Source organism: Dendronephthya gigantea, unplaced genomic scaffold, assembly GCF_004324835.1.
Source record: "Dendronephthya gigantea isolate DGI-Jeju-01 unplaced genomic scaffold, DenGig_1.0 000001F, whole genome shotgun sequence".
In the NCBI taxonomy this organism is placed as follows: Eukaryota; Metazoa; Cnidaria; class Anthozoa; order Malacalcyonacea; family Nephtheidae; genus Dendronephthya; species Dendronephthya gigantea.
In genome coordinates, this window is record NW_021163011.1 from 3,899,233 (window position 1) to 3,926,287 (window position 27,055).

The 27,055-nt window shown below is 35.5% G+C and overlaps 1 protein-coding gene and 1 long non-coding RNA gene across 2 annotated transcripts; one reads left to right on the top strand and one right to left on the bottom strand.

The window, feature by feature from the left end:
- The first annotated feature begins 65 nt into the window (after window positions 1–65).
- On the top strand, window positions 66–25,337 carry LOC114523498 (dedicator of cytokinesis protein 4-like). Its single transcript, XM_028544445.1, has 61 exons — window positions 66–993; window positions 1,095–1,178; window positions 5,447–5,487; window positions 5,752–5,807; window positions 6,136–6,235; window positions 6,320–6,412; window positions 6,728–6,783; window positions 6,966–7,050; window positions 7,208–7,240; window positions 7,911–8,062; window positions 8,763–8,850; window positions 8,996–9,056; window positions 9,253–9,321; window positions 9,429–9,507; window positions 9,720–9,811; window positions 10,009–10,052; window positions 10,360–10,441; window positions 10,533–10,586; window positions 10,761–10,831; window positions 10,972–11,070; window positions 11,340–11,415; window positions 11,516–11,607; window positions 11,991–12,159; window positions 12,233–12,330; window positions 12,658–12,741; window positions 12,955–13,055; window positions 13,241–13,319; window positions 13,579–13,631; window positions 13,763–13,871; window positions 14,011–14,081; window positions 14,239–14,348; window positions 14,831–14,958; window positions 15,063–15,158; window positions 15,313–15,411; window positions 15,579–15,673; window positions 15,756–15,834; window positions 16,130–16,230; window positions 16,456–16,514; window positions 16,632–16,703; window positions 16,818–16,894; window positions 17,281–17,369; window positions 17,663–17,761; window positions 17,856–17,919; window positions 18,103–18,143; window positions 18,298–18,388; window positions 18,515–18,622; window positions 19,153–19,242; window positions 19,505–19,609; window positions 19,963–20,049; window positions 20,156–20,210; window positions 20,473–20,557; window positions 20,914–21,001; window positions 21,318–21,404; window positions 21,590–21,766; window positions 22,213–22,296; window positions 22,398–22,526; window positions 22,649–22,698; window positions 22,793–22,859; window positions 22,934–23,124; window positions 23,199–23,418; window positions 23,562–25,337. Exons 1-61 carry the CDS (start codon window positions 951–953, stop codon window positions 24,699–24,701), a joined length of 6,477 nt encoding a protein of 2,158 aa, XP_028400246.1. The 5' UTR covers window positions 66–950; the 3' UTR covers window positions 24,702–25,337.
- On the bottom strand, window positions 2,099–3,121 carry LOC114523556. The gene is made up of 3 exons (XR_003687033.1): window positions 2,941–3,121; window positions 2,430–2,647; window positions 2,099–2,309 (listed from the first exon to the last, which is right to left on the bottom strand). It is a non-coding gene; the product is annotated as an uncharacterized LOC114523556 (long non-coding RNA).
- Window positions 25,338–27,055: the final 1,718 nt, after the last annotated feature.

A 27,055-nucleotide genomic window follows, 5' to 3' on the forward strand; every position in this document is an offset into this window, starting at 1 on the left:
TATTTTTCCATCAACAAACACTTCAAGACAATATTTGTCAGAAAATGTAATCATAAAGCTATTAGTAGGTCTAAAAAGTGACTTTAAGATTATGCAATGTAAGCAAAATTCATAAAAACAATATGAGATACCCTGAATAAAATTGCCCAGGATGAAGATTTCTTATATTTTTGTGTGCAAACATATGCAAATGAGGTCAATCAACTGAATGATTGCATTACTAACAATAAGTGTCTCATATTACACAGCTCCAAGTCTTTGCGCAGTGGAGCAATTTTTCACCCAGCGCTGTGCGAATTCTAGCACTGTGCGAGGATTTTGATGACACAAGTAGGATTGCAACGAGTTGACTGCAATTTTTCCTGATGCGGAACGGAACATCTGCTGCACGGTGAGCTGTCGAAATGCATTACTAATCCACGAGAACAGATGCAAGATGATATCCCATAAGAGTATCCTCTTTGAAAAATATGCGTGTCACTGTAGTTGTAGCTTACTTTACCTACATCTTCATCCTACCTTTCCAGCTCCGAGCCATATAGTAAATGTATCATAGCTCTAGATCAAAGTCAGGGTGGGTAACCCTTTGTAATACTGATGCCTGGGGGGTGAAATGAATTTGTGATATGGTAAATATTAGTCCGAAGAATCTTTATTGCTTGAATACTTCCTTGAGTCCGAGGCCTTTATTTGTTATTTGAAATGAAAGCCGCTATGAACAAAGAGACACAACGATTTGTTTGTTACATGTAATAACGATCGTTATATTGGCGGGGTGTTGTGAGTTAAAAGCGAGATGGCGTGAATGTCAACATGTGAGCAGTCGACTCATACATATAACACTACAATACGGAATTTTGAAACAGTTTATTTAACAGCAAATGTGTGTATTCTAACGATCTATTAAAGTCTTCATGCCTGAGCTACCTGTGAAATAAAGCCACAGAGATATGGAGACTTGGAGATACACGGAAGGGGCAAAATATGGCATTGGTAACGATATTTCACTCACAATTGACAGTCGTTTTATCGCCTTAAAGGATGCATTATAATTGAATTGACTCGCTTCATGAGTTTTATATTCTTTTTATCAGCGATCTATAACTTTGATGGCAATGTTACCCATGGGCTACAACTTGATGTAGGAGATGCAGTTCAGATATTTGAAGGGTGTGCAGGTATGTAACAAATTATTAAAGCCACGATTGGAATTATTGAATTAGGCTACGATAATTTTACTTTGTCCAATGACTTCAAGTTCGAGTGACTTGTGCTGTGTCATTGTTATCACTACCGTGTGTATTTTGGTAATTCCAGAAAGCCAGTTATTATGCTAATATTTTCATTTAATGATAAAATATTTTGATCTCTTATCATAAATTCTTCGCAAATATATAAACAAAATTCCTCGCATTAATATAAGCTTTATGTAATGGTCTATTGGGATGCGTGGCTAATTTTACGAAGCGTGTGTATTTTATTAATTAATAAGCGACTGTTGCATTGTAATCCGTAGATAATATGAGCAAAATGTATCAGATTTAAAGAGACGTTGTGTTTTCTGTTTAAGAATAATAAAGAGAGAATAATTGAAACTGGTTCTATACCTTAATTTAAACATGATTACAAATTCTTGCAATATGCTAAGCCCTTTATACTGTTGACATTATCCACAATATCATTCATTAGCCTTATCTACTGTAGTTTCCTGTCTGCAAAGATCATTCAGGACTGATCATCATATTGTTATTTTTTGCTTGGGCCATATCAATATTAGTATCAAATTGCTAAGGGCCACTATTTCATTCCATGTATACACTAAATACTGTAAACTTACCAGATTGACAAACACCACTGTATTTTGCTTCTAGACCAATGTTTCATGTCTAGTTATAATTTTCTCTACTAGCAATTTATATATCAGTATTGAGAAATTATTCCACTATTATTCCTTGTGATGATAAAAGGTACATTTCTATTTTTGCTGCTCTTACTTGGCTGACAAAGTAGTGTGTAACAGTGTAAATCTACCTTAACCATTGCAATTTACCACATTTTTTCTACAGTCCACTTGCTTTAACTCTAATTAGTCTAATTAAAAAACGTGCAGCAAGGTTGAACTGCCAATTGAATTAAAGAAGTAATCACCTTTTTATCCAAAAATCAACATCAAGATATCGCTTTAACTTTAATGACAAGTTAGGCCCAACCTACTTCCTGGCCATTACAATATTCCCTTGTGCTAGATGTGTCATGTAGATTTCAGTTTCAGAGAATTTCACTGTTATTGTTTTTAATTTTCTCTTTTGCTAACAAATGAAATTTACAATTTAGCAGTATGATATTAATGTAAAACGCACATTATAAAAGAACATAAAAAAAGAAATGAAGCATGTTAAAAGAACATAAGGATGATTTTAGGCACAGACCTGGGACATTGCAACATTGTCTTGTTGGGTCATCTGGTAGGCATGAACCCATGCCACTTTAATTTTCTTTAAAATCTTTAATGCTATTTCCTGAATTTTCCTGCCAAAAATGTTGGCTAAAGCCCCTAAGTCCTCCATCTCTGTAGTCTCTGCTCTTACAACCAGGTAAGCTTTAGGGGACATTAGGCAAGGTTTACTTGGAGAAGAAGGGATGCAGCCTTTATTGTGAAAATAAAATGAGGAGAAATTTAGGTACAAACTAACAGCTTACTTAAAGATGTAGAATGGACTATGGAGGCTCAAAGCATCGAAACATCTGTGCCCTCCAATATTCTCTCCCCCCCCCTGGGTATTAGGGTATAAACACATTGACCATGCCACACTGAACAGGCCAGTGGATTGAGATATTCCATAATTTTTTCTATTGCTTATTTAGCATCTAAAAGGGCCCTGAAAGGAACCTTGCTCTGGAATTACAAAAATATAGTAGCTTGGATTTCTGCTAGAGAACCTGAGTTGCATTGCCATTGCCTTTGGATTTCTTTACGTAATATTTCCACGTTAGCTAAATTGTCTTGATACTTCATGTTAATCAGAACTTTCTTTCAAAATCTCCAACTACGAAACTTATGAAGTAATTTACAAAATCACAAAGTAAGAAACGGAATATGGTCATACGGAATTGCAGAAACATTTGTGATTTGTTTACACAAACGCCGTTAATCTTCAATCTGATTGAGTCATATTTAATAACAGTGATCAGTTTTTAGCATGTAATCCCTTGTTATTTCGTGTTCTGGTGACCATATTTGGTAAACGCGTCATTTGGTGTATATTTAAAAACTGAATAGCTTTACTTTATTGGTAGTCGTCAATTCGTGGATTCGTAGACAATTGGTAGACATCCAAGGAACAAAGAACATGACTCCAGTCTCACCACGGTCTCACTGAACCTATATTGTCATTATTTTTTAATATACCTGTCCATTTAAAGGTGCCAGCCACAATACTGTTCCTACTCTAGACCATCCAAAAATGGATTCCCCTTTTTAGGGGATGCGTTCATATTAATACGTAACCCTTAGTGTCAAATTGACGTTTAGAGAGGGTGGGGGGGATTCTTATCCTCGTTTGCCTGATGCTATCTTGTGGCATGAAGATATTTTTGTGAATATTTTGATCCAAGTTGCGGAGAACTAAACAGTGTCAGTGATGATATTTAATTTAATAGCTACGGGAAAAAATATATTATACTTTTTCAATCCATGCATGGAAACAAATACTGAAACAGGGAAAGCCTTAGATCATCAAAATAGCAATTTCTGAGCTTTACTTTCTTTAAGCCCTTTCAAATTTAATTGGCACATAATAATTCAGCTAAATATAGAGCACAGGAATAAAGCTGATTATGACACATTCAACCTCATTTCCCTTTTATCAATTATTTTGGACACGAAAATAAGCTTTAAGCGTTGTCTTTAATATGGGACAACTGCATGGACACGAGTCGTTTGATTCATGTAAACAGAGTCTACGACGTTTAGGACTATTTGGCAAACTGCATCGAGTGTCACAGCACTCAGCCACCAGCACTCCAAAAGACAGTCAGTCGCGAATTGAAACAGATTGATATAAATACTGACATGAAATTCATGTCAACTTCCAGCCTTCATTGAATGGTTTCAACCTGGCTAAAACCGTAATTATCATTCTTCCAAAATAATAACAAAAGGTTTAATTTTGCGTGCCGTAAAAGGAAACTGAAACGCCAGACAATTAAATAAAAACCTTTGTAATTGATCGGGAAGAACAATAATTGAAATAAAACTTTCAGCCTTTCTTATTACAATCGCCTCTGACCTCTTCTATGCCCTTTTACGGGTCTCATTTTGTCCGTATACGCTGAAAAATGACATACTTTTACACGCTTGTCAGTTAATATTTTTGAGTTTTTGCGCTTAGGATAACGAAAGAGATAGTTCATTTGTTAAGCAGCTAAACCATTGATCATGACACCCTCTTACATTAAGCACGCTCTTCTCTTCATGTCCACTCAAACCCGAAAAAAATATTCGTGTAATTATATTAAAAGCTTTTACATGCATTACCATTCTCGAAAATCGTTTTTGCCCTCCCTCCAACTGTGGTTTCCTGGCAACCAGACATCAGATTTGCGTGGGAACGATATTGAATGAGGGGGCTGCATAGTGAAGATTAAAATCACAAATCTTAACGTAAGACCTAAAATGTTTCAGTGTGCCAGTGGCGTAGCCAGCCTGACGATTTTATCCCGCTATTATAAATTTCGAGTCATTATAATTATTCGTGCCTTTAGAAATCTATTGTTTTCACAGCCAGTGAACACTGAAATATTAGCATAGCGGGACAAATCGACAGGCTGGTTACGCTACTGTTCAGTGCTGGGAATGGTTGTTCATTTCTCCTTAAGCAGTTTCGTTTATTTCACAACCATGAAATAGTCATGATTCCCAGAACTGTGTTTGGTATTTATATATCATGCCTTAGATCGCCTGTCTTGTTTGTCGAAAATGAAAAGATATTCAATCAAAAAGTTGCATATAGTTGCCTCGTAACTCTGCGAAATATCACATATAGAGAACCTTAATCTAATGGGGATTCAATAATAATTGGTTTCCATTTTTAAGAACCTAGCAAGTTAAATCGCGTTAGCGGTGTATTTGTAAGTTCTATATATAGCACATGCTGTTGCCTGAAATCAAATTACATGTATACCTGCAGGATAGGTACTTGCCATTCTACACGATTTTGCCTGACGGTTTCTCTAAAACGCTGTATTATAACAGTACAAAGCATTTAGTTCATTATGTGTGTAAAAGGGAACTGTTTTTCTTCGTTATCTTCGTTAGTTATTAAATTGACTGAATTAATATTTTGGTCATTCGAGTTATCCTAACAAATTACCTACAAATATATTTACTAAACAACTTCATAATGGTATAACAAATCTTGTCATTTATAATTTTGTTTATACCTAGGGTGGTACAGAGGATGCTGTCTTAAAAACAAAGCTGTCAAGGTGCGTGAAAGTAAAAAATGCATTCGAGTGAGAATGTGACGAAAATGAGATATTAGCCAGTCTGTAGACATAGACTATATACAATAGTCATTATGGAAGCTTCAAAATGCCACAGGAAGCACGTTACTCTGCATGATTAGAAAGAATCAATCTCAATTTGAGAACATTTTGTTGCAAGATATACTTATGACCCAGCATAAAAAGTACTCTAAGACATTAACATGGTAATACTTCATTGCGTCAATGGGATCATCCTTTTAACAGGGAATTTTTCCAGCCTCATTTGTACAGTTAAAGGAATGCGTCGTAGAGAATTTGAGGTAAGACTATAGCAGCCGTCCCTGCATGAAGAACAAACAAAGTTTCCTAATAACTAAAAGTGCATCGATGAGCAACGATGTAATAATTAGTCATTTTTTCTTGATAAATGGAAAAATTGAAAGTAAAACACTGAAAATCAAGGTCTTATTCTAGTGAAAATACCCTCATGGAATCGTTACGATGTGATTGAGATCTCCCGCTCAATAAGTTTGAGTATGAGTGCGCTTTTAGAATACAGACGATAGCCTTTAATTTACATTAAGACAACCACTTCAGTTGAGGCTATCATGTTTGATGAATGGTTAATCATATTGATCCCTTCTCTAGTACACCACTTGAGGTAATCACCCCAAGTGGCGATCCAATAATTAAAGAAGTGACCGCTGTACTACGGGAATGGTTGGAGCTTTGGAAGAAACTTTTTGAGGTAAGAGTGCAAAAAACACTGACGTGAATTTTTTCACTATAAAAAAATGCTATTAGGTTATTACGAAATTATTTGAAAATGCAGAGAAATTGCCGGTCAAAGTTTCTGGAGATGAAGAAAATCATGGATCATCTAATAAATCTGCGGTTGAAGATTTTGTCTGGTGTCCTAACTCAGGTTTGTATTGTGATTTTTTTCGGAGTTTATAAGACTGCAATTCAAATTTCGCAGTGAAATTTTGCAATTCAAATTTTACGTAAATATCATTATATCAGGACGTTTTAGCAATCACCATTATTGCATGGTCACCAACACTTCGGTTTTTGCATAATACAGTAGCATATCAGTTAATTTTCGCAATCATGGATTTCACTAATCCCTGTCTCAAGCCATTTACCCTAGAATGTCGAATTTCGTGTTCCTAGTCACTGTTTTTAAAGCTCTATCTTATAACAGGATTACCCTACTTTACACGTATATGGTTTCCTTTAGGCGTTGATTGTTGAGTTAAAAGCAGAGATGACATCAAAGATAGACTTTTGGAACAGGTACAATATAATCACGCTTCATTGCACGGGAATTTATTTCACGCAAACAACCCCACATTCTGTGAGATAGACGAACCATCTGCATGTTGCTCTGCTGTATATAAATTTATCGGTGATTTTGCGAAAAAATAATTAGAGTATAGTCTACGCATACGAATTTAGTAGTTTGTAATTGAATTTAGTCAAATGCAATTGGATCTTGTACCTCGGATAAATGGAGTGGCGGCTGATGTTGACCAAACAAGTGTTGTTGAATTGTACAAAATTGTAAGTATTTACATACAGTAATTCTCGATCTACCCAAGACATTTACGTAGCTACTGTTTACCTCAACTGTCACGCGTTAGCACATTACAACTAGTTTTATCCATGTTTGGGATTGGAAACGAATATTTTTTGCATTCTGTACTCTTACAATTTTTAGCACGTACAAAGTTTAAAGGAAAGTAAATTGATTGTAAGTGTGTTGGAAGTGTTTTAAACTTTAGTGTGAAATAAACGTAAAGTGGTTATATAATGGTGGATTAAATGCAATTGTTATATAGGTGCTGTGTATTTTAAATATGATTGGTTCATTCGTAATCACATGATTTTAAATAAATGCAATGTTTCTCGCCAGGGAAACAAGTGAAAAATTGTTGCCCGCATATTGTCATAACAAAGTATTTTTTTAAATGAGATTGTCGTGTAACATGTATGTTTTTGTTCCTAAATAACAAAGCATTTAATGTACACTACCTGGGGAATTTTGTTTTCCCTCGAGTCTCAATGTTTCAGATTCTTGGAAAAGCAAAACTCACTATTTCCCGCGGGAGCACACATTATGTGTATAATGTTCGATCAGGTTGTTTGCGCTATATTCTGCCGAACTAGATTTTGGAGATAAGGGCACAAAGTGTCTTCGTAAATCATCATATCTTCGTAGTGTATATGCACATTCGCATCTCGCCATGCCTTGTTTTTGGACATCATTTGCAAGGGCAGTATCGTGCTAAATGTCCAATGACGACTTCGACATAAGTTTATGTATTCAATTACAATTATATATTATCTTTTGAAATGTTCCTTATAAGGGTGCATATATATAATATGGATATATATATATAACATGCAATTCGTAATTGTAGGAAAAGGAGGCATCCATGCCCAGATCATCACGGTCTATCGTGAAAGCCCACCGTCATTTGCTATTGTCAGTGAAGACATTTCTTTGTAACACTGAAGATAATTTAGAAGTTTATTTTTCTCTATATGATGGTGAAGGGGAAAAGTTTGTAAGGTAATATTCCAGTTCAAATTGTCTTTAATTTAGTTTTCCCAAAATTGTCTTTTCATGGAGTCAACCAATGTTATAAAGAAATATTTTGTGCCTTTGACCTGAATTTAAGGGACAAGGCAATAAAATCTGCGTAATACAGAGTATCCATATGCACAAAGCTGAGCGTTGTCGGCGCAATTTTTTCCGTAGACAGTCAGGCACACCTTGATAGTCGGGTACAGCTTTGACATCCATCCGCCGAACGCTTACACTCTTATTATAACGACAAATACACTGAGAAAATACACCAGATCCACAATTGCAAATAACCCAAAGAACTATAACCAAAAGGTATTGTCACTGGTTCAATTTCGGAGTTTGCAAATATCAAAAGATACGAAAAATCGTATAAAAGAATTTGGAAAGCAAACCGGTATACCAGCCACTATTCGAACCCAGGCATTCCGCACAAGAACAAACCCCTTGACCACCGGGCTGCTATGCATCGCTGGAAATTAAGCCCAATAGTTTAATGTTATTTATCGGTGGAAATCAAAGTGTGCCCGTCCATCGAAGATGTGCCCAACCATCAAAGATGACAGTGCCCGACTGTCTACTGAGAAAAAATTAGCGTCGTCGACAACCAACGCAGAACATATCTTCCAATATGGAAGATTTTTGTCAGCATAGTTTATTCAGTATTTTTTATGCAATTATATAGTGAGAGATTTATGATGTACTTGGACAAGGAGGCTCTCCCAGATGTTGCTGAGACTCTTAGCTCTGAAAAAACAAAAACCCTTTTTACGGTAGGTGCCTGACTGACATATATTTTATATATACATGCATAAACTCCATATAAAAGTTAATAAATACATGCAATAAAGTCTTAAAGATATAAGTGAATGCGTATAAAATGTTTATAGGATCTTTCTTTTAACTTGGTTTTTATAGGATCTTGGAAGAAAAACATTTGCGACAGATTTATTTATTGTTTGCCATGTTATTAGAACAGGTATAAACTTGTTGTTTGACGTTCGCAAAGCTCCTGGTTTTAGCCAGGAGAAGGTTCAGTACAATTAGCAATATTTCCCACTTATAAACTCTATCCACTTCGTGAATGATAATGGAGTTATCTTCTATTTTTGATTTTTGAACACGCCAATTGTTTCATTTAAACCATGTGCATGTTAATTTTTTTTCTAATTCAGGGCAGATGCATAGTGAATCACCTAGGAGAAAAAACTCTCCAAACTGTCGACGACCATTTGCCTGCGGAGGTACACGACACCTTGCAAAGAATTATTTTTAGTTACAGTCAAGTTTTAAATCTTTTTTTATCATTGCTTGTGCATGTGCTAATAGTTGTGATCAATTAATATTTCAGTGTTAAATGTACAAGAACACATAGCTCTTGAAGACGACTTTTTTGGAGAAGACAGACCCTTTTTTGTTTCTCTCTTCCCGTAAGTTGTGTCGAAGAGTTTTCCAGCGATATTTATGTTCAGTACCTATAGAGTCAAGTCATTTATGAAAATGAACCGCTGCATAACGCATATTTACTCTACCTCTAAGTGTCTCTTTGTATGTTCAAACAGAGTAGATACATTTACGTAAATGTACTGCACACCATTTTATCTCTCTACGACAATTTTGTTCCCTATACATTGTTATGTAGTTGTACCAACGAAGCAAACTTCCATAATATGCACGAAGAATTAATTCGTAAATTTGTCAACAAAAGTTCAACATCTGCTACTGACGGACTGGGTATGTAGTTTAAATCCTACTGCATAGGTTGCTTTTAGTGGTTGTTCACATGATCCGTGCGGTTCTTAGACCTTGCACGAGACTGGCGATTGCCATGATCGTTTCAATGACACTTGTATATAGTATGTCTGTATGTACTAAAAATATAATTATATATATAGATATTAATAAACGCTATTTGTCATGACTGTTTTTAGGTATGAGTGTTTCATTAAAAGTGTTCAATGGGGATCGAGATCGTGTAAGATTTCCACTTAAACTCGTGCTCTTATAATCTCAAGATATTTATAGAGATACTGAAAATATATAGGAGTTTCGACTATTTTTCCTAAAAGTTTTGTTGTTTCAACTATCGTAAAGCTCCTTTTCGCTCTCTGCGAAGGTTTTCATTCATCTGTAAACGTTTTCAAAATACGCCTATCACGGAGAGTCAATAGAACTTGAAGTAGGTTTAAGGGCCTTCATGAAGTTCGTCTTAAGGACTACCCAAAACCAGCGAAACGAAAGCGAGTTTCCACCAATTACCTTCTAATTGCATTCTTATCCAGATTATTAGTGCAAATCCTCTTTGGATGCCAGCAGACATTTGTATTACACGGAAATTAGGATTTCCAGAAGTAATATTACCAGGTATAGATAACACTTAGTATATAAGAAAACTGAACTCGTTATATTTAATGCACTGTGTATTCCCTAATAATATGTTATATGACTCTCGAAGGTGACATTAGAAATGATGTATTTATCACGTTGAACAAAGGAGAGTTTGAAAAAGGTAGTGGAGAAAATTAATTGTACGATGTACTGTTATATTTACATGTATGAATATTTAAGATTGAAATCGAAATTTTTGAAATCATATTATACATAAAGCATGAGTTTTTAGACTGCATTTATTCGAATACTTATTAATTCAACTGCTCTATTGTATTCTATTGCTTTTCATCAGGAGGAAAGGCGGCCGGCAGAAATATAGAAGTAACTGTGTCTGTATTATTGACCAATGGGACGGTTGTTGAGGTATATTACTTCGATATGTGTATGTGTATCTACTCGAATAAACGCCCCAGGGCGTTTAAAGAGCAGTGTTTTACACATAGAAACGTGACTTTTATCTTAGACTAATACTAAATAAAATATTGTACATCTTCTCTTTCTAGAATTGTGTGCACGCCGGATCAGGGTCAAGAGGATCCAATGAATATAATTCATTGATTCTGTATCACAGTAATAATCCCAATTGGAACGAGACGTTTAAAGTAAGTTTAATATTCTGAATATACTGTCACGTCATGTTCCTTCTTCCAAGCCCTCTCTTCGGCTGGATCGTCTTTCCCGCAAATTTGAAGTACCTTTCTGAAAACTGTCTATTTTATACTCCAGTGTCCCCAGGTACACGGTACTGCCGGACACACGTCATATCAGTCAATTCAAATTCAAATTGTATATTTTTCGTTAGTTGGTTTAACATTGCTCATATATCGTAGATTTATTTTTAACGCTCTATTTATATATATTCTCCATTTAGTTGAATATTCCAATAGACAAGTTTCAAGATTCTCACGTGTTGTTTGTACTTAAACATTGTTCTACAACGTCACATGGTATGTAGTATTTTGAGAAACTATGTCTGTTTTATATAAATTTATGTTTGTTATATACTGGAATTAGCTAACTGGTTGCGTATGCTATTTATATTCACAGGCAAAAAGGTTTTTGGGTTTGCCTTTTTGAGACCTTTGAGAGATGATGGCACAACAATATTAAATGGCATTCATCAGTTAATTTTCTATAAGGTAACTTTGTCGTTAAATTCAAATGCTGCAGTGGTAAAAAAATGACAATTTATTGTTACAGAATTGTAACTGATAGGTCTTATGCGACCTCGCTGCAAAAATACTCATGCAGGACAGAATACTGCTTAACTTTATTAAAAATATTCTATTCTAAACTATTCATCTAATTTTTTATGCAAGTCGTCCTGAAAAGGAACTCGTTTTAAAATGATATCAATTTTTAGTCCTAACCTAGTTATTTTGTGTTATGTTTACAATTTCACTATCGGTTATTAACGTGTTAATTAAATGTCCATAGTAATTTGTCAGTTGTAGCTCTGTAGCGATGCATATCAGGGATAATTCGTGACTCATTTGAATTAAAATATTTTGTGTTTTTATAGCCAAGTGCTTTGGATTCTAAGAACCCTGTGAAGTATCTGGCATATCCTTCATCCGTTGCTGACCTTTCCTGGGTGAAGAATCAAGATAGCTTAAATCATTCTGCGAGAAGCACAAAAGAAACATTTTTTGTGTCCACTTTGACATGCTCGACAAAAATCACTCAAAACCGTAGGTTAAACGACGTAACAAACATATGCACTGATGTATTCGGTTTTATGAATCACTCTTTTGATTTCACTAGTTGACTTGGTGGGCCTGTTGAGATGGAGACAACACAAGCATAAAATCTCTGAAGTTTTAGATTCCCTTGTCAGAGTTCGTGGTGATGAAATAATGAAAGTATGTATACTTTATATGAACGAAAGTATAGATATAAGGCTATCGAATATATGAGAAATATCTGTACATTCCAAGGGTTCAATTTTTGCGTCACAGCTTACGAAAAAGAAAGGGGAAATCGTTAGTTTTCAACCAGTTTAGCACAAAAGTGACGCCGTTATTAGCCGGAATTGGTATTAAATAATTGTAGAAGCTTGGCGATGTATTTATGTTATCCACAGACGTAAATGACAGTTTTCTTCGTTTTAAACATTAGATTTTTCACCTTTTATTAATCCTTGCGATTGAATTTTTTTATACCTTTTATGACGTTGTCGTATTTTTTAGTTTCTTCAAGACATTCTTGATGCATTATTTGCAATACTAAACGAAGACATTGAAAAATCTGGCTTATCTGTATTTAAAAATTTGGTACGGTTCTTTATCTATATTTATAATTAAGTAAAATTGTTCTATAGGTTAGATGTGGTTACTATATATTATAACAGACTATAGTAGGGCTCTACAGATTATATCAACGATAATATTTATATAATGAACAGCATGTCTTCTGCCAACACTGGTTCGATCATACACTATAAATATTAATTGCAAATTAACCGCGGTGTATTAACTTCTTTTTAGATTTTCATTATTAATTTACTACTGGACAGCAAATATCAACAATTCCAAGCAGTATTGAATACGTATATCAGCCAGCACTTTAGCGCTGCACTCGCACACAGGTATACGAGTTTTTGTAATGGAGTTTATGCTGGAGAGTATACAGCTGCATTAGAAACTTAATCCAGAATCTCTGAGCACATTCAACCACTGAGACTAGTCTTATTGCATTTTCACCGATCATGTAGTTTGACTGATCATGTAATTCGACTATTAAATCATTAAATCTTTTCGATTGCATTTCTAGACATATTGTTGTCTTGTTCAAAAAGGTCATGTCAAAAGAGAAGAGTAAATATGAATCAGACGTCGTCAAGGTTGCCAAGGTTGGTTTTGTATGAATGAAGATCATAAACACTTTAACCTCAAATCAAGTCTAAAGAACTATATATAGCTCACATTAACATTAGACCAACCAAAATTAACCACAGTATCGCCATTTTAAATCATAGACTAGCCCATAAGAACCATGATTAACCCATATTACCCACAGAACTATCCTATCTTAAATCCTATTTTAAATATTTTTGCCATTTTACCGGTATTCGTCAGTAAATCACAGGTATTTAATGATTTTCTTATTAGGCCCTACATTATATTATAAAATTTGTGATGCAGTCTTGGGCTCTAAATATAAGGTACAGTATATATATACATGGCTTATGCATGCCCTGTGTAATTTTTACGGAGGTAACTCTTAATTATGGCCGGATATAGAACTCGATTTAACACAAAAAGCGATTTAAGAATCATTAAGCTATTATTTTAGAACGCATCCTGAGAAAAGTAACTTCGAGTTCAAGGGATCAGTGCGTGAGTTTTTTGTGGTGCTCAATAAAGTGATGGAGAAAATTGGAGATGGTTGGCGTGGTGCACAGGTATAAAACCTTTTTATATCTACAACTGCATGCATGTCTGAGAATTTTATATTTGCAATCGAATAACTTAAATGATGTAAGGCTTCTAATATGAAAATTGTCTACTTTTTGCACTTATAAACTTTTTTTTTTAATTTAGAGTGCCATTCTTCTCAACCTACCGAAAGTTTACCAAGATCTATCAACTGTTTTTACAGACGATGAACTAGCGTAAGTTAGATGTGTATGTTTATAATAACGAACATCCTTCACATTAACAAAGGCACTGCGTTGGAGTTTAAAAAAAAATGAATCTGTATATGCTATATTTAACATCAAACCTTTAAATTCATCTGGATATGTTGATAACGTACATTTTCGTTTGCAGTGAGATTTTGAAAGATTTGTTCTGCAGTGCACGGTCTAGCTCGTTAATCACCGACAAACTGAATTTCTTGGATGGATTGATTACAACTAGTCCTTTGTTTCATAACGAAAGTACGTTGATGTTCGTGCAAAATATATCACAATTCCATTGTCAATTCCATTCCGTCAAAATTCCATTGTTTTGAACTTAGAGCCACCTCGAATGAAATGGATTGTAAGTTTTACTCTAGTAAGCTATGTTCAAAGATGCAGCCTCGTTTTTCAGTTATAGCTTAGCTTCACATTTAACGTTCATATTGAAAATTCTTTTTCGTGCATTTGTTGAAGAATGATGATTTGCATCTTCGAACATAGCTTATTATAGAGTATAACTTACAATCAACTTCTTTTAAGAGTGGAAACAATGAAATTGTGAATGAAATTGTGAGATTGAAATTAACTATACGTATATAGTTAATTAAAAGATGCATGTATTGTAATGAACCATAATTATTATTTTACACCCTTTTGCGTTATGTTGCCGTCTCAGATTGTCATGCAAGTGCTAAATGAATGTAATTGAAATATTTTGATCGTTTTTGAACATGTTTTAGGCTCGCGTGTAACATTAATGCCATTGGTTTTAAATTGTCTTCATCAACAATTACTTCAAAAGAATGAATTGAAAACGTGTGCTGATATACTGGGAAATTTTTTGTCTTGTTTAAGCAAAGTGAAGAATGTACGTGTTATCGAAAACTTTATATAATATGATGGCCATGATATATAAGTATGATAAATAATATTGTATTTACTTTTGGGTGAATGGCCAATTTCTACCTTCAGGGTTCGGTACACAGTGAAATTGAAGAGATTTCCGGATCGTTACTTGAAGTAGTTTTCCAAGCTGTGGTTACTGTCGATAGAACAAGCCCTCGCGCTGTAAGGAGTTTTTTACGTATCTTCATACCGAGTATTGAGATATTGAAAGAATAGCCGGTTTCGCGGCAAATGCATGTAACCTATACTAACATATTGCGCTGTGTTAATAAATTATTTATGCCAAAAGCAAAGATTTATACACGTTGTCTTATAGGGGAAGTATGTCGCCATTCTCTACACCTTATTGAAGATGATGAATGAAGATAATTATCAAAGTTACATGAAATCTTTTGAGAACCAAAAAGATTTACGGGTAATTATGTCCATGCAGGAATCGTAACTGTGGTATAAAGAAAAACGCTTCTTTTTCAAAGTTGATGTCTCTACAAACCTTCTGATATATATTTTGTCTTAGTGTTTGCTTCGATATCAATTACTTTATAAATAAATTATAATCAATTCATTAATCCTCTCTTCAAGGATTTTTTGAATAAAGCTTTTGGTGTCTTCACAAATCTTTTGCAAAGGAATATTTACGCTGATGATTGGTTTGTTATGAAGATCGAAGGAAATTAGTAAGATAATTTTTATGCTTTCAAACTCTGTGTTCTCTGTATCGATTTGTATTGGAATGAGATCCTTTCTGCTTTATTTTAGTGTAATTCTTGGTGCTGTACAGAATTTTTCTCAAGCTTTAACCGACAACTTCCTTCTAGAGGACGCTTTCGACTATCAGGTATATATTTCATTTGAGATTGTTAGGGTTATTACACAAGGATTAATGTGGTAGACGACAATATAAAGACTTAAGAGTTGAGGATACTAGGTGTCTCAGTTGGGTTTAATCACAATTGTTTAACGTCGTCATTATACTTGAGCCCGATTCTGGTATAAAATTGCTGAAAGTTTCTTGCCGGAGATTGTTTAACATGCAACTATACTTCATCAAAGATGTATTTTAAAATCGGATCTTGGTTCGTGTTGATCCTCAAAATCTGGTGTAATCATCTCGCAATCATTTCTTTCTTTAGCTCTGGAGCACGTATTTCCATTTGGCCATATCGTTTGTTTCTCACGAAATCTTAGATGTCCAAAAATATTCGGAGGCGAAAAGAACAAAGATCTTGGAGAAGTAAGTACAATTATATAGACGCATTTCCCGATGATCCTCATGCAGTAATGTTTAAGTTTCAACGGTTGACTGACTTCACTCTAAATCGGGGTAACTTAAAATGAGGCTAAAATTTCCCCAGGCTGAGCTGATGTTGCCAGTCGATCAGATTTTTGCAACAATTCCCATGCATTTCTCAATCATCTTATATTATCGTTATATTTCAACAATTCGTCTTTTACTTAGATATGGTGATATGCGTCATGTGATGGGTAACGAGCTTGTCAGAATGTGGAATTGTCTGGGTAAGATAAGAGCAAACTATAAAACCACGTGCCTTTGTATTCTCTAAATCCTAAAATGTGATAGATACATAGTAATTTCTAGGGTTCTAATTATTGCTACCTTTTCTACCTTATCAGGTGACTTGCAAAGCCACTTCATTCCCTCAATGATTGCACCATTTCTAGAAATGACATTGGTATCAGAACCAGGTTTGCGAATTTTAGAACATACTAGACATAAAAATGCATTATAGTGGCAGGTATAGCTTGTGATCCTGAGCTGGATGTTTTTCAAGTTTTACTCAAAGATGTAAAATATTTTAGTTTTAAGGCAAGAAACCTTACCGCTATTCTGCGACATGATGCACCAAGAAATGAAAAACTCTGGAAATATTACTAAGGTATACTTTATGCATGTACCCAGCTCAATAGTACCCAGCTTATCTCTTTGACAATTCTGTTTGCGTGAAACTGCAGTATTCATCAGATAATGTTCACGGCGTATATTTTAAAAATACTAAATAAAATCGGTCTAACGTTAAGCCAGTGCATAGAAACGCGAAGAAACAGCTGTACTACGCAATATAAAATATCTCTCGACATTTTGCTACGCACGCTACGCAATTGCCTTTCTACAGTTACCACTGACCACTGTATCGATTCGCATATTGGCGAATGCACAACACTTGCATGCACATTGAAAGAGACTATACCTCAAAGATTATATACCGCACCTATTATATGCTATTCTTTATATTACACCATTAACTATGATTATACATTGTAGGTTGAGGAAGAGTTTATTGACAAACTGGACGTTTTCTTAAGTCGAGATGGCAAGGGTGACAAAGAATATAAGGAACTGTTTGAAAAGATGTAAATGTTACTTTTTTGTAGTTTTGTAGCAAAGAAATACTTCCTCAAACCTTGTTACCCTGTCTCGCTCAAAACATGTTCCTATTGATCCAAGTGTAGGACTACATTAGAAATGAGCGAAGTTACCGTCTATGCAGTCGCACCAACGTTTTGTAAGCCTGTTTGGTGTTTCCTAGTCTTCCCCTCAGAAATTTGTCTTAATGTAGTATAAGCTAGTGAAGAGTAGTGGTTCCATTCCACATGAGGTGATAATTAATACAATTCAATATTTTTACCCTATATATATATTGCAGTCTTACTGAAAAGGTAACGAGAATCAGGGAATTAAGAGAGCCGGGCGTTCTGTTTGTGAATTCTGTCGTACAACTTTTAGAAAGGCTACTAGATTACAGGTATCCCTCGTTAAACATCACATTATACCTCAATTTACTATTTAATTAGCAGTTTTATTGCACAATTTACCTTTGAATGTCTCAATGCGTTTAGGAAGGTCGTTTCATCACGGGAAGAGCATCGTGATATGAAGATGGGTTGCATTGTAAATTTGCTGGTAAATATATTACCACGAATATATGATATGCTATTCCTAAAATGTTGATTCATTCATTCTACTCCACACACAAACAGAAATTCTTAATAATGCGTTCCTGCATGTGATCATGAAGTCCGTTCTCTTTGAATTCGTATAAAAATTCTTTCGTCATCCTGACTGAAAAATTTCTTTTTATAACAGAACTACTATGAGGAAAAAGGCAAAGAGGAAATGTTTCTTAGGTGCGCTACATGAATTACTAGCATTAAATACTGATTAGTATCATTATCTACTGTATATTAAATGTTGATTGTTTTTAAAAAAGAGTAGCTATAAAATTCGAAACGAAAGCCGAGATTCCTTGCTTTCATCGTCATCTATGATATGTCCTTTTAGATATGTCAGGAAACTGTACGAACTTCATCTCTCAGCAGAAAATTACATCGAAGCTGGTTTTGCTCTATATCTCTATGCATCTTGCTTAGAGGTACGCTGTACATGCAGTTTTTGCTTCCAAAAGCTGATAAGTTCTATATTTCTCCACAGAATGATGCGTCATGGTAATTTACATGACGTATATGAACCATGGTGTATTAAAGATATCTTTGTTTAGTTCGAGGATTACCCGTTGCCTGCAGAAGATGATTTCCCGGCTCAAACAGAACGTGCGAGAAAAGAGATGTTATGTAAAAAATCAATTGATCTTTTGGATAGGGGAAAGGTGAGATGAAACGTAGTTGAAGAAAGTAATATGAATTTCACCACCTTGTTTTTGTGGTTCTGGGCCCGGTTGTATTAAACTCTATAGATCATAAACATTTTGCATAGTTGAATAATTTTGTAGTGTATAACGTCCAGTAATAATGAACTAGACGTGAAACATTTTGCATCCTCCATGATATGGGCCATTTGGATAATACTATAGGTACCAATCTGGCTCAATTGGCCTAAAATTTAAGTGGAGAATTGGTAATCGCAGTGTAGATTGGCCTTTTATGACCAAATTTTTGTTCACCTTCCGGAAACGGCCCCATGATGCAATATGAACCTCGCTATCACCAGTCGTTTACCGCAGCTTCGGGAAAAGCCAATGGTACATTTATTGCCACAATTGAAGATTTGAAATCCACTTGTCATATATAGCCAACCAATCCTATCAAAACATCTGCCTTTATGCATTCACATGCGAATCTCTACACTCAACCAGCATATAAATCTGCCTTTTTAATTTCTTGTTGTGCCTCTATATAGTTGTGGGAAAGTGCTATCCGAATTTGTAAAACTCTTATTCACGAGTATGAAAATGAGACATTCGACTTCATAAAGATCAAGGACATGTTGGTATGAAATATACCTATATAAAACTTGCATTTTTCCAACTTACAACACGTATAGGCTATATGCATGCATGCATTCAAGTTCGTATTAGGCTTTTGCAATATGACGGTATATTAAAAAAGTAGACTCGTAAACTATACAACGGCTAAAACAACAAACGAAATTGCAAAGAATTGTTAATATAACCACCCCTATGACGTTAGTTACAAGGGCTTGTGCAAGATCTTTCACGTGTGTAATGCCTAATTGTTCTCTCTTTTGATAGCAACGTCAAGCGGAATTCTATGAAAACATTGTAAACACTCATAGAGTTGAACCTAGTTATTTTAGAGTTGGGTTCTATGGAAAAGGTTTTCCTTCATTTCTTCAAGTAAGTGTGCTATGCTGCATGGTATACGTAAAACTAGCCTGATTTCGGTGATTTGATTTATCTGACATGTGAACGATAGCCAATCACATGCAGTGGTGAAACTCCCGGGGGGTTCATACTTTGCTGCGATTTTCGGTGCGATTTTATTTCGATAGATATGAACGAGCTGGTGGACAGGTATGAATGATCTGATGTATAAGCGCCCTTATTCGCACATACGTAAACCTCTTCATTCGCTCACATTTAGCAAGAAAGAAAATTGCATTTATAAACGGGCCTTATAAAAGGTGTATGTAGTCTTGAAACTCTTAGAAGAGCTTTATATTTACTTCAATAAATATTTACTTGTTTAGAATAAGCAGTTTGTATATCGAGGGAGACCTGTGGAGAAGATTGGCGAATTTTGTTTTCGTATTCAAAGTGAATATCCTGATGCTGAGGTAATGTTATCTGGACTGTAGTATCTTGCAGCTTAACTATTTTTCGCTCCTTTAGAAATCTACAATCCTATAATATACCCATGCATATATGAATTTGATTATTCAGGTGTTACGACACAACAATCCTCTAGATGAAGAGCTGATGCTATCAAACAAGCAGTGTATCCTCTGATTTGAGCGAAGATTTGCAGTGATATAAAGTTTTGCGGATTATTTACTCTATACTCAAACCATGTATGAAAGGAAACCAAAGTCGCGCTTTTATTTTAGGATGTAGAGTTTTCTTTACAATCTTGTACAAAATTTTTAGGTGCAAATATTTCGCTAGCGGATCTTCTAGTTGTGTGGGGGAAATGCGTTATACAGACACTATATATGCTTCTCACTTTAACTTGTTCGAGAAACTTTAACTTGTGTATATAGATATTCAATGCTGCAAAGTTGAACCCATTTTAAGTGGACATTCCATTCAGTCCATTCCCAATTATGTTAACTACAGAATAAGCAGGTAATTTTTCTAACATTCAAGACAAACATAAAGACCCAAGAATTGGGAGGCAACCTCATCAGGACCTGCATGGTACATCAAGCATTGTATTGTTTATAATGAGCGTTGTCCAGATCAATTTATCATAATAAGAACTATATACACATGCATATTCGAGTAATGAGCCCGTTTACAGTACACTCAATTTACTAGCACGCGACGGCAAACAATGGTATCCTAACCCGCACCAGCACAATTCAGTGTTTCAGTGTAGTTTAAATTGCAAAACGGCGTTATGGAAGGTATTTTCTGGTTAGAAATAGGAGAAAGAAAAAGGAGGTATTTTCCTCATTGATATTTTTTCCATTGTGTTATAGTTATTATGATGTGAACTGGGTTGATACGTTTACGCTGGCACGGCCATTTCACAAAGGCGAACAAATTGATAAATCAAATGAGTTTGCGGTAAGGATATAAATTTTAATATTCCTAAAACCCTGTGCTCACTTTCAACATTTCATTTCAAGTCACTCATTGTTTTCGTCCTCACACGTTCAAATATCTTAAGACCATTATGTGTGACGTCTTGAAAAAACCTGTCATTCGTGTTATATACTACTTTTGAGACAAGCAATAATCATGTATATTACACACTCGCGCTGTTATAATAACGCAAGGTATGAAAATTTTACAGAAGTTAACAGGCGGCATGCATGCGAGCTATCATTTCATTTGGTACTAATGTTCAAATCATGTCATGGTTCATTGTGGTTTATTGTAGACCCTATGGTGTGAAATCACGACGTTAACAATTGAAGCACGTCTCCCTGGCATACTTCCATGGTTCCCTGTTATCTCGTCCAAACGAGTAAGTATATATTTTGTCGATAAATTAAGGAGGATCGTCATCACGATACTCCTGGCAAAGTTTTTATTTAGCTAATAATTGCAAGAATTACTGATGCAAGAATTACTGACTAATAACTGATTTTTGTATCAGAAAAAAATATGTTGCAAGTAATTGAAAAAATACACAACACTTTCCCTGTTTAGAGAGAACTTAGTCCAATAGAGAATGCAATAAACACAGTAACGTCGAAAACTCGTGAACTACAACGCAGTGTCGACGAAATTCAAGAAGACAAAAAGAGTAATATTAATCCATTAAGTATGCAACTTAAAGGGGTGATTGATGCTGCCGTCAATGGAGGAGTTTCCAATTATCAAAGGGTGAGGATAGTTAACAATAACCTAAGTTTTTTACTTTTTTTTTTACGTTAAATAAAACTATACAGTAAAACATGTGATAGTGTCGTTTGTAGTAGTTAAGTATGGTAGTTAGTCTTGGACATACCTTTCGAAACGAATCGTGGGTTCGGCTAGAATGGTAACCCGCAGTCACTTCGATGTATGGGCTACCTAAATGAAATGTACAAGAAACCTTCTCAATGTTTTGACATTTTCAGAAGGCTTTCTTTGTTAGAGAGGTTATATATATACTCGCAAGTCTCTCCCATTCCACCTCATCCAGAAAGCAAGATTAATCCTGGCCTGGCTTGGTGTAATCATCGCCTAACTTACACCACTCATCCTTGAAGTCTTTATACTTCACTGTGCCATGACAAAGCCCTCTTGTACATAGTTCCTATTTAAAGTAGCAGCTATTTACTCTGTAGGCATTTTTCACGCCCGACTATACAAGAACCAATCCTCAACGTAAAACCGAAGTCGATCATTTGGAAAAAGCATTACTTAAACAAGTACGTATAAATACTCATGAATATTCCACCGTTTTCACCGGATCCAAGGTACTAAATTATAGATATTATGAATATTATTTCTATATTTATTTATATTTTAGGCTGGTGTGCTGCGACGTGGCATGATTTTACATGAATCCAGAATTTCACCGGATCTAAGGCCACTACACGAAAGTATGTTACGTCAGTACAACGACATGCTAAACAATTTACCTGGAGATACTCAGCAGGTATGTGTTCCATTTTCGTTTCGTTCAAAGTGTAGTGATATGATTTTGTTGAAAGCGTAGTAATATGATTTTCTGACAGTGTCAGTGTGTTACTGTTTTGAGACGTTATTTTCAAATTTTAGTATGTGTTAATTCAAAGAAAATGGAGTCTGCCGCCCAGTGTTTCACCCAGGTAATAAGAATTAATTCGATGATCAGCGACACGAGAGAAATTAAAATGTAGTGAATAAAGTGGATATTAAACTTTTGTTCATTCCATCTTTCAGTGAAAGTACAACATCCTTAGATAAACGTACAACAACAGATTCTTCAGACACAGGAACTTTGAGGAAAGTACGTTATTTTGTTCAGAAATTTGTTAATAATTCTTGGAGTGAATATTGATTTAGACTAATATTTATTTTTAGCTTTCGTTGCTGTTTTCAAGTCGGAAGCCAATACTGTCAGTCTTCAGCTCAGAGACAGATGGTCCTAGTAGACAATCAGCGATATCTGAGGTGATGTTGAAACAGAGTTCAAGTCTTTTATCAATATCGGAGATGCAAGGAGTGAGTCAATCTGCGTCCGTACCGGATCTTCGTAGTATGGATGAAACCAGGTAGAGTATTTGAAATTTTGTTGAATAGAATTCTGTAATTTCGACAATTCTGCATATCACTGCATTCCCTTTAGGCCTAAACTTCCGCAGAAACTACGAACAGGAAAACAATGGAACGAAGACAGTGGGTCGCCAGCTAAGAATCGAGTTTCGGCTAGTTCTTCTCTGAGTGCAACATCATTAAATGAAATTAATGAATTAGATGAATCAGAGCTAGCATTAAACGATGCTGCAGCGCCATCATTGAAGATTGATCGTCGTGAACTTTCTCGAACACCCTCACCAGAAATAAAGGTATTTGAATCAATTTCGTAAGGTCGAAGCGAATTATATGTAAGACTGATATTATACAGCTAAATATTTACAACAAGAAAGGCAGAATTGATATATTGTTTCCTGTGATAGAGCTAGCTGATGTAATTTGTTCACTTTGATAGAGCAAACCTGTTTCTGTGTCGCCAAGAATTCCACCAAAGAAGCGATCTATCGTTATTTCGACTGCACAAAGGAAAAGACAATCAAATATATTTGAATTATCTTCGGAGGGATCATATCGCATATCAAAAGGTTTTTCAAAACTCCAGTCAAGGTCAATGGATGATCTGGATAAAATTGGTGATTCTCCTTTAGGAGAGAAAGGCGATGCATCCCAGGGTACACATAGTGAGGAAAACCTGTTTTCAGGTAAATTAATGGATGAAAAGCAGAAAATGAAGAAGGACAGTAATGATAATATGAACATTCGTGACGAGGAAACTCCTCCTCCATTATTTCCTCGGAAAAAGACGACAAGACTTGATTCTCGTTCACAGGATGGTTACGATTTTTTAGCCATACCTCCCAATGTTGCCCTTCGCTCTACTTCACGGGAGAATACTTATAACACTGTCAAATTCACACCAAGGACCTCATCGAGTCATGCGCAAAATGGACAGAAAATCGAGGGAAATAAAAAACATCGGTATGCTAACTTAGATGGAGGAATTACTCTACCACAACATAATTCACCTCATCTCAACACGGACGCTTACGAACCAGATCCGTATGACGTCTTAGCCTTACCGAGTCGAACTAACCATTCTGACAGAAAGGATGGCGCAAGTGATGGCAATGAATGGAATTTAGGCTTGGAGTTGAGCCATCCAGACGCGGTTACTGCATACGATAATGTCGTTTTACGCAAAACGCCCGATGTTAATTACGACAAACCACACCTTAGAGATTTTCCAGGTCAAACAGATCAGGCGAACGGTACATCAAATGTGTATAAACACCACGTACCTAGGCGTCTATCGGGTGGGCATACTTTAAATACAACTTATGACAATATAGCAAATGCCGTTCCAAACACTGTAGTATCCCAAAATGCTTCGCAAAAAGATCCTCCGATGCTACCTCCAAAGGCACACCACAGGGATAGTACAGTCCCATCAAAACAACAAGAAACATTTCCTTCACTGCGGTCTTCGTCACCAGGTCTTACTCAACAGGGGCGGAAATACAGTCCGCCTGTAGCACCACGTGTCAAGAAACCTCCCAGGACTTTATCTAAGCCAAATAATGTAGAGACTGAGTAACTCTTAAACAACTCGTAGATTGTATAGCATTGTAATTATTGAGTACGTAGGTGAAGTCACACGATCACGCAAGTTTTATACATTTTGTTACAATATTTATTATTATTATAAAATTTATAATCATGCTATGAAATTCTCCTAACCCTACTATGTTATAACAATGGAAATCAGCAATTTTAAAATGTACAATATAAAACAATGACTTGCACAATTAACTATAGCTTTTTACCAAACTAATACTAGGAATCGAAAACGATGCACGAGATAAATATTGATTTATACTTCATAATTTGCACTCCAGAGTGAATATTGAGCAATTCAATTGTTTTAATTCGTTTAGATCAAACTGTCTCTTGTGTAAAAGTATAGCTGTGGGAAATGATATCACGTAAGGATGAATGTAGTAGATGGAAAGGTCTCAGAGAGTTTCAGATTCAAAGTTCATTTACATTCAAAGTTCTTTGTGTGTTTCTATTGCCAAACTTATCCTTCAATGAGAACACATGCAGTTACATGCAAGTAACTTGTGGGGCAAGTAACGTAGGTCTGTGTTCAGGTTAGCCATTGTTACGAGCGCTGCTAATGCGCAGACACTGTACTATGTTGATCCCCCTAAAGTGAGTGGATAGGAAAACAATCATGCAATATAACGTTTTCTTAATGATTTTTTATTGTTTATTAATTGCACTGAATTTTAATGAACTTAAAATGTCAATGACGAATCATTTTCGTGGATAAAAGCACCTGCGTTTCGTTAGGCTAATTGCTCTTTCTGATCATTATATAATTCGTTCTTTGTAAGAAAGATCCAACTGGTATATCTCCTAGCTATGAATTTAACAACGATGATGGATACTAAATACATTGAAAAATGTTTCGTTCCTCACGGCACATCAGAAAGTATCATTCAGTTTCCCTCGAATTCATATGTCATCAGTCAAGTTATTGTGTGTTTCGTGACTGTCATATTAATAATTTCTGCCGTGGTATTGAATTCTGTATCTATTTCGACTATTTTAAAATGTTCTCAACTGAAAGAAAAGGTTTGTTACCAACTTATCCTCGTACAGTCCGCGGTTGATTTGTGTATCGTATTTGTGTCCGCACCCTTGTACATGTACATTCAGGCAAGTGAAGTTTTGGGAACTGCAAAATGCGTTGTAAATTTTTTTGTTTGGCTATTTGCTTTGCTCCCGCTAAGCTTGTCGCCTGCTACATTATGTACGCTGAGTTTAGAGAGATACTTGGCAGTTTTACATCCATTCTTTCATCGCACTCGAAGCGCAAGGAGATTTCTTCTGATATCAATGTGCTGCCATTGTGGTGTGGTTCTGATATGTTTCGTTTTCGTGCTGATATATCGGGAGGCGTATTATATCCTAGTCACAGGAAATCTATCCGTGTCTCTGGCTTTTCAAGCTTTCTTATATACAAGAATATTTCTGGAAACCAGGAAAAGATTTCGATTGGAAAACAGGCCAGGTGATGGTACGCCCCCAGGGATTTTAGCAAATTCAAAAAACAAAAGATATTTCTTGAAAGAAATGAAGCTAGCTAAGTCGTGTTTTCTTGTCCTACTCGCATTTGTATTTTGTTCTTTCCCCATTGTTGTTGTTTCGGCGTACTCTGGTCGTCTTGATATTTTACTGTTTCGTGTTCTTCAGTCATGGTCGGTCGCTATTGGATTCTCAAACTCTAGCCTAAATTGCATCATCTTTTTCTGGTCAAGACCTCTTTTGAAGAGTGAGGGAATGAAATTTTTGAAAGGTATCCAAGGATGAGGGCAATAAATTTTCAAAGCTGTCAGTAATATGCTTGTGTTATGAATTCATCTCATCATTCATCACAAAGACGATATGAACATTCACAGCTTTCGGTAAAGGTTTTCACCGACTATACTGGCATACTACAATCATCCCTAGGAATCGTCATGGAAAAAATCCAGAGGGATGTGCTTCAGGGACAAACATTTTCTGGTGTCTTGCCGTATTTGCATTGCATTGCACGACCAGGGAGTTTCTCTTCAGAAATCGTTCTTTTTTCCATCCTTGCATGTGCTATTAACAATTTTACTACCATATATTTATAAAGTGACATCAGTCAAATCTTTTTAATTTCTCTTTTTTACGCACTTTCGAATATGACCCCCTTAATTAATTGAACATGGAGTGTGTGTTGTTTTTACATAATTATTTAAATATTAGTTTTCATGAATGTAACTATGTATCAGCAGCATCTGTTATCGTATAGCGGTTTATATACGAAATACAACATTTAAACATTGAGTTTGTGAAGAATTCAAGGCTCGGGAAGATGGCTCTGCTCTGGGTAACAACCGCACTCTTTGGGACTGA

Coding starts and splice junctions, on each gene's coding strand:
- LOC114523498 (XM_028544445.1), top strand. CDS start 951: ATGGAGACTTGGAGATACACGGAAGGGGCAAAATATGGCATTG. Junction 5,808..6,135: donor TGCGTCGTAGAGAATTTGAG/GTAAGACTATAG, acceptor TCCCTTCTCTAG/TACACCACTTGAGGTAATCA. Junction 7,241..7,910: donor TAAAGGAAAGTAAATTGATT/GTAAGTGTGTTG, acceptor TCGTAATTGTAG/GAAAAGGAGGCATCCATGCC.